Source organism: Branchiostoma floridae, chromosome 16 (assembly GCF_000003815.2).
Source record: "Branchiostoma floridae strain S238N-H82 chromosome 16, Bfl_VNyyK, whole genome shotgun sequence".
In the NCBI taxonomy this organism is placed as follows: Eukaryota; Metazoa; Chordata; class Leptocardii; order Amphioxiformes; family Branchiostomatidae; genus Branchiostoma; species Branchiostoma floridae.
Genome location: NC_049994.1, coordinates 490,862 through 496,552, shown reverse-complemented (window position 1 = coordinate 496,552; position 5,691 = coordinate 490,862). Strand labels below are relative to the sequence as shown.

The window sequence follows — 5,691 nt, the reverse complement described above, 5'->3', positions numbered from 1 at the left end:
ATCGGCAAATTAAAGCACTTGATGAACCTCTTCAACGTTAAAGCACTTGGTATTAAGAAACAGTTTGAATAGGTTGCTTTCAGCATCAGTGACAGTCACCTTTATCGTCGGATAGTGCTTTGTTGCCGTAGTATGTTGTTGTACCTTGAAACGATCCTTTATTTTCCAGTCCATGTGTGAACGGTGTGTTCCAGTGCACGGACATAGACTGCCCAGGCAAGCCGTCTTCCTTATTTTATCCACATTTTCTCCTATATCCTATATTCTACAAACCTGATTAAATTGTTTTCGGAAGTAAAATAACCTTCCCTCTGTACTCCCTCTCTACCACAGTTGACGGTGGTTATTGTGATTACACACCATGGATGGGCTGTACAGCAACCTGTGGTTTCGCACCTGCTTACAGGATGAGAGAGTGAGTTAATCTAGAACTTCTTCCGCATCAACCAACCAATCAGCCAACCTATTTAGTTAATGGATGGATTAAACAAGCAATCGACCAATCATTGAAATTTTGAATACTTTGTTATTCAACGAAGGAAACAATGTAAAATAAATTACATCAAAAATCGTATTGTTTTGCAAGATAATAAAGGAAACATGAAGGGGAAGTTTTTAAAGGTAACTGTTACGAATTTACATGTCAAAACAAAATATCAAATAACTACCTGTAACTAGAAGCTTATTGACATGGTAAAAATGACAATCAAAATAGTTCCAAAGAAATATCCATCTTTCACCAATCTTATAACGCCCACCTCTGTGAAATCGTAGAGATAGAAAATAAAGCATACTATTAAGCATGACTATATTGACGAAAATGCAGCCAATATATCATTGGTTGTAGCGCTAACTGCTATTGTCTCATTGGTTGAACTGCTAAAAGTAGTTGACAGGATCGGTGTATTTGGTGACTGTTGAAATATCTTTGAAAAAACTCTATTTTTGCCACTGTACAGCTGTGCATGTCCAAGGCCAGCAAACGGAGGCCAGCTGTGTGCTGGTTTCAACCTCCCTCCGATGGTCTCTAACAACTACACCGCTAGCCAGGTCGAGTTTGGCGCGTGTGACATCCCAACAAGCTGCCCAAGTCAGTGTTTTTGTTTGACAATGTATAATTTCTTTTTCGTTTGTATGTTTGTCAAACAAGTACTATTAATGGATGAGTGACTACATGGTATTGTATTATGAGGCTTGTTGTTGTCAAACCCCAGCTTGTTCCAAATGCAATACGCATACAATTATTATAGTATGGTAGGTACATGAAGCACAATGACAATGTGTTTTGCATTCGTCAGTCAGCAAGATTTTATGATTGTGTTACATCAGAAACTCTGTGGTTGTATAACCATGCAGCTAATTTTGAGTTGATACAGCTTCGTTTGAAAATAGTATTTTGCCTAAACAATCAAATTAAAAGAATTCTTTTTTGTGAAAGCTCTAACAATGTGCATGCCTGGATGCTGTAGTTGACGGTAACTGGGGAGAGTGGGGTCCGTGGTCAGGCTGTGGAAACTGCACTGCAGGCAGCGAGGTTCGCGAACGAATGTGTGACAGCCCAGCTGCCCAGGTAAGTAAAACATCTGATCATGATATCAGTACGACAGTTAAGTGACAGTAATTGACACAGTTAACAATTTTATTGGATTTTTTCGTCGTAAACAAAGTAAAGTGCTTAATATCAACAAGCTTTTGACCAGTCCTCTGGTTCTTCTCAAGTTGACTTGACCAGAAGCTTACGTCATGTGTCCTGAACGAATGAGACGGGGGCAGATGCAAACTACCAGCCACCGTTGACCCGTTGCTGACGTCACACCTCTGTTTAGGTCACGTGACGTGGGCTTTGGATTAGAACGAAAGGCATCAAGTGCCCACGTGGTAATATAGAATTCACTGTACAGTCACAGGTAAAATGCTGACTTTTATTTTAATATATTTCAACACATAAAAGTCGATATGGGAAATACTCACTTTCAGCATGGAGGCATCCCGTGTGTTGGGAACCACACAGCGTCCAGACCGTGCTACGTGGACCCGATCCTGTGTGACATCACATGTGCTGAGGGACAGGAGTACTTGTGCAAGTCCGGGCCTAGAACGTGTGCCGATATCCAGGTGGGTCTATTGCTAAATGCATTAAACAACGATTACGACACCTTAGGACATTTCGAAGTTAATAGCATAAGAAATTTAAAACAAGTTAGTTTTCTTGAACATCTTTTTACACATGTACAAATTCTGTATGTGCTTTATATCTGAATTGACATACTTATTTATGACTTATGTACAGAAAACGGCAATGTTTATTCATCAGATTACTATGGTGCAGCAGGACACTAACGTCAAAATGATGTTGTGTTGCTGTACTGAAAATAATTTTGGCGAATGAGTTCTTAACATATTACAATTGAGTTGCCAAGTATTTTCAAATTCTATAAACGCATTCCCTGTACAAGGAATTGGCTTTTGGCAACGACTCGTTTGAATGGTCTTTGCGCATGTCAGGGAAGACAATGCTTGAGGCAAAGAAAAGGTGTAGTTTGTACACATAGTTATTCTATTTTACATTGGTGTGTTAATTTATCTGCCGTTCAGGACCACAATGACTTTGAGGAAGGAGACACCTGTACGTACGAGTGCGGCTGCCCTGACGGCCAGGTGCTGCGGGATGGAACCTGTGTAGACAGGGCTGAATGTCCCTGCAGATACAGACTCATCGAGGAACCAAGTACGCGTAGTGTTTGTTTGTTTCTGTTCTCTTTACCTACCTACCTATCAAGTCCCTTGACCTCCTGGTTGTTGGGGGACAGGATAGACACGAAGATGGAGAGCTGTCTCCAGGCCCGTCTATCTCTTGCTACGGTCAGCCGTTCCTGTAGATTCAGGGATGTCCATTCTGTGATGATGTCTTGCTAGGTTTTCTTTACCTCCATTGAATAATGGTTTTCTAGACACTTGTTGTTAGTGTATTTGGTACTGGTCATTTCTTTCCACATTTCCGATATTGCTTTAATTTTAATGCTAGGTATGTCGGAATCGCACATGTAACAGAAACTTTGAGGTTAACGAGGCAAAAAGGTCCCAAAAAAGATATCAGGGCTGAGTCCAGATCTAGATATTTCCTCCCCAGGATCCTTCTGCGTTTTATCCACATTTATTTGATATAGCTCAGAGATTGTCGAAGATTTATTGACTCTTTAGAAATGTTTTGAATCCCTCAGAATACGTTCGATATCAATACATATTTTGCCATATGGAAAGAATAAAAAACAGTCCGGTATCGGTAAATAAATTGTATAATGTAAAGCGTAGTCACTGATGGAGATCCGATCCAAACATTGTCATAGTAACAAATGATATGATATTACAGATTTTGTCCCAACTACGGAAAACAACGGCACGGAATGGTTTATTGTTGAGGAGGGAGAAGTCATCAGCTATGAATGTAACGAGTGGTGAGTATGAATAAATGGAAGTTCTGTTCTGTTATTTTGTTATTGTATTTTGATTAAAGAAACAAAAAAAATTAAGCTGAAGGCGATTAGATTCTGTGCACATCTAGGAGTACTTCTTATTGTAGGTAGGGTTGAATTGCAGACATGCAGCTTTCGTTTGATGCTGTTTTAACAAAATCTTATAATCGAGGCCCATACGTGTATCATCTTACTCACAATACATTATATCATTAAAACTTACATAAAATCTTTGAGACGCGTCACACTGATTTGGTTCATTAACCAGCTTTTTCCCCATTCAACCATTTTTTCTTCAACTCATAATATAATATTGCCTATTTATATTTGCAGTACTTGCCTGATGGGACAGTTGACATGCACAAACTTCGAATGCACAGGTACGCATGAAAATGAAATCCTTGACATTTTTACTTGTATCTGTATAGAGACAGGTAACATAAGAGTGTCGAGCAAATTTTTTTTATTTTATATATTAATTAGTTTGTTGATCCTTTACTCTTGTTCTTCCTCGTCTAATCTTTCTTTCTACGTTGTTAGTATCCGTTTTCTTACATATTGTGTCTTGAAATATATGTCATATTTGCTCATAATGTACCTACGTACGATTTACAGTGTGGTTGAAACTTTTGTTGAAAAGTGAAGAAAATTTATTCTCTCACGGATGTCATTCATACAGTCCAATCAACATGACCTAACGAAAACAACGATTACTTCTTTACACCCCCACCCCCTTCAGTTGACGGAAACTGGAGCCCGTGGTCACCATGGACCAACTGTACCGTGGACTGCGGCTCCGGTGTGCAGTACCGACACAGGAGCTGCGATGATCCGCCACCCGCAAATGGCGGTCAGGCGTGTGCTGGGCTGGCAGTGGAGGAACTCAGCTGCAATGAGAACCCCTGCCCAGGTCAGTATCAGACACCTGATCATTTTGTAAGAGCTACGGTAACATCTGCACTGGTACCTAGAGACCCGTCCGGTGTCTGAGGTCAGAAATTTGTTCTGATATACTGCTGGATACCGAGGGAGTACTTGTCTTTTCACTTGTATGTGTAGACTGGTACTTATTGTAGCAAAAGAAATACAGAAGTAAGCAGTACTTTGTATCTTTTTTGAAATTGCCCCATAAACAATTGTGGAGCACCAGGCAAAATGTGCTGTTGCAGAACACATACAAACACTTTCAAACCACAAGTGCGATACATAGCTGCAACGTGCTATATACAAACAAAACAGTTATTTGAAGCAAGTTGTAGATGAAGAGGTGGCTAAGACAGCGAATTCAAAGCTAACCCTGTCCCCACTTCACACATACATTTAGATGGTTCTTGTTATATTCTTGTTTTGTACACCTTAACGACCAACAAAAAACAGTCTTCTTGCTTTTACAAGTCGTCCAACCAGTTTATATAAGAAAATGTTCATCTCCCATTGCATACGAAAAAGAAGTCAAAACCCTCAGATAGTCTAGATAGACATAGATTAAAAATAGATAGACATAGATTTAAAATAGATGACATGTTCTTGTTCTGTATATAACTGTCTTACTTTGCAATTAGCACATGGTCATGATCTTGCAATAAAGTAATTATGTAATATTGCTGATGAATAATTTCTGATACATAACTTGTAACCACAGTGAACGGTGGTCCCGGCCCTTGGTCATTCTGGTCGGCATGCTCTGCGATGTGCGGTATCGGTACCAAGACGCGTACCCGGCAGTGCAACAACCCTGCCCCCGCTAACGGTGGTGACCAGTGCTCCGAGACGCTGTTCGAACAGGTGGACTGTCTGGAGAGTGTTTGTCCAGGTAAACACTGATAAACAATAAACAAAAACAAAGTATCAGACTTGATAAGAACCCCTTTTTACTAGACGGCGATCGCGATGCGCTCTCACTGTGACAAAAAAGGTTATGTTTAGCACAAAAACTTTTGAAATAGTACTGTATCAATTCTGATTTTAGAATTAAACTATGGCCTAGATGTAGAACTAATACCTATTTGTAAACTACCTAAGACCTAAGAAGATTTTTTTTTCAAACAGCTGCTGCCAAGTATTATCTGCGAAAGTATGCAATTCAACCTATGGCTGTAATATAATTTTAATAACTGATCAAAAAGATCATTGTAAACCACCCATTTTTTTTATTCTAAAGCCTTCGTTTTGGTTTGGTCCCATGTGCTCCGATGTTAAACACGTTTCCATTCATGTC

General features: G+C 39.6%; 1 protein-coding gene across 1 annotated transcript in view; it reads left to right on the top strand.

Annotated features, from left to right (window-relative positions):
* Positions 1-174: 174 nt before the first annotated feature.
* Positions 175-5,691, top strand: part of LOC118403419 (SCO-spondin-like) — a 22,444-nt gene continuing 16,927 nt past the window's right edge. Inside the window, exons 1-10 of the mRNA XM_035802131.1 lie at positions 175-216; positions 334-415; positions 960-1,090; positions 1,470-1,570; positions 1,978-2,115; positions 2,596-2,728; positions 3,371-3,455; positions 3,807-3,853; positions 4,213-4,383; positions 5,116-5,289. Coding sequence (XP_035658024.1) covers positions 366-415; positions 960-1,090; positions 1,470-1,570; positions 1,978-2,115; positions 2,596-2,728; positions 3,371-3,455; positions 3,807-3,853; positions 4,213-4,383; positions 5,116-5,289 — 1,030 coding nt within the window. The 5' untranslated portion in view covers positions 175-216; positions 334-365. The remainder of the gene's footprint in view (positions 217-333; positions 416-959; positions 1,091-1,469; positions 1,571-1,977; positions 2,116-2,595; positions 2,729-3,370; positions 3,456-3,806; positions 3,854-4,212; positions 4,384-5,115; positions 5,290-5,691) is intronic.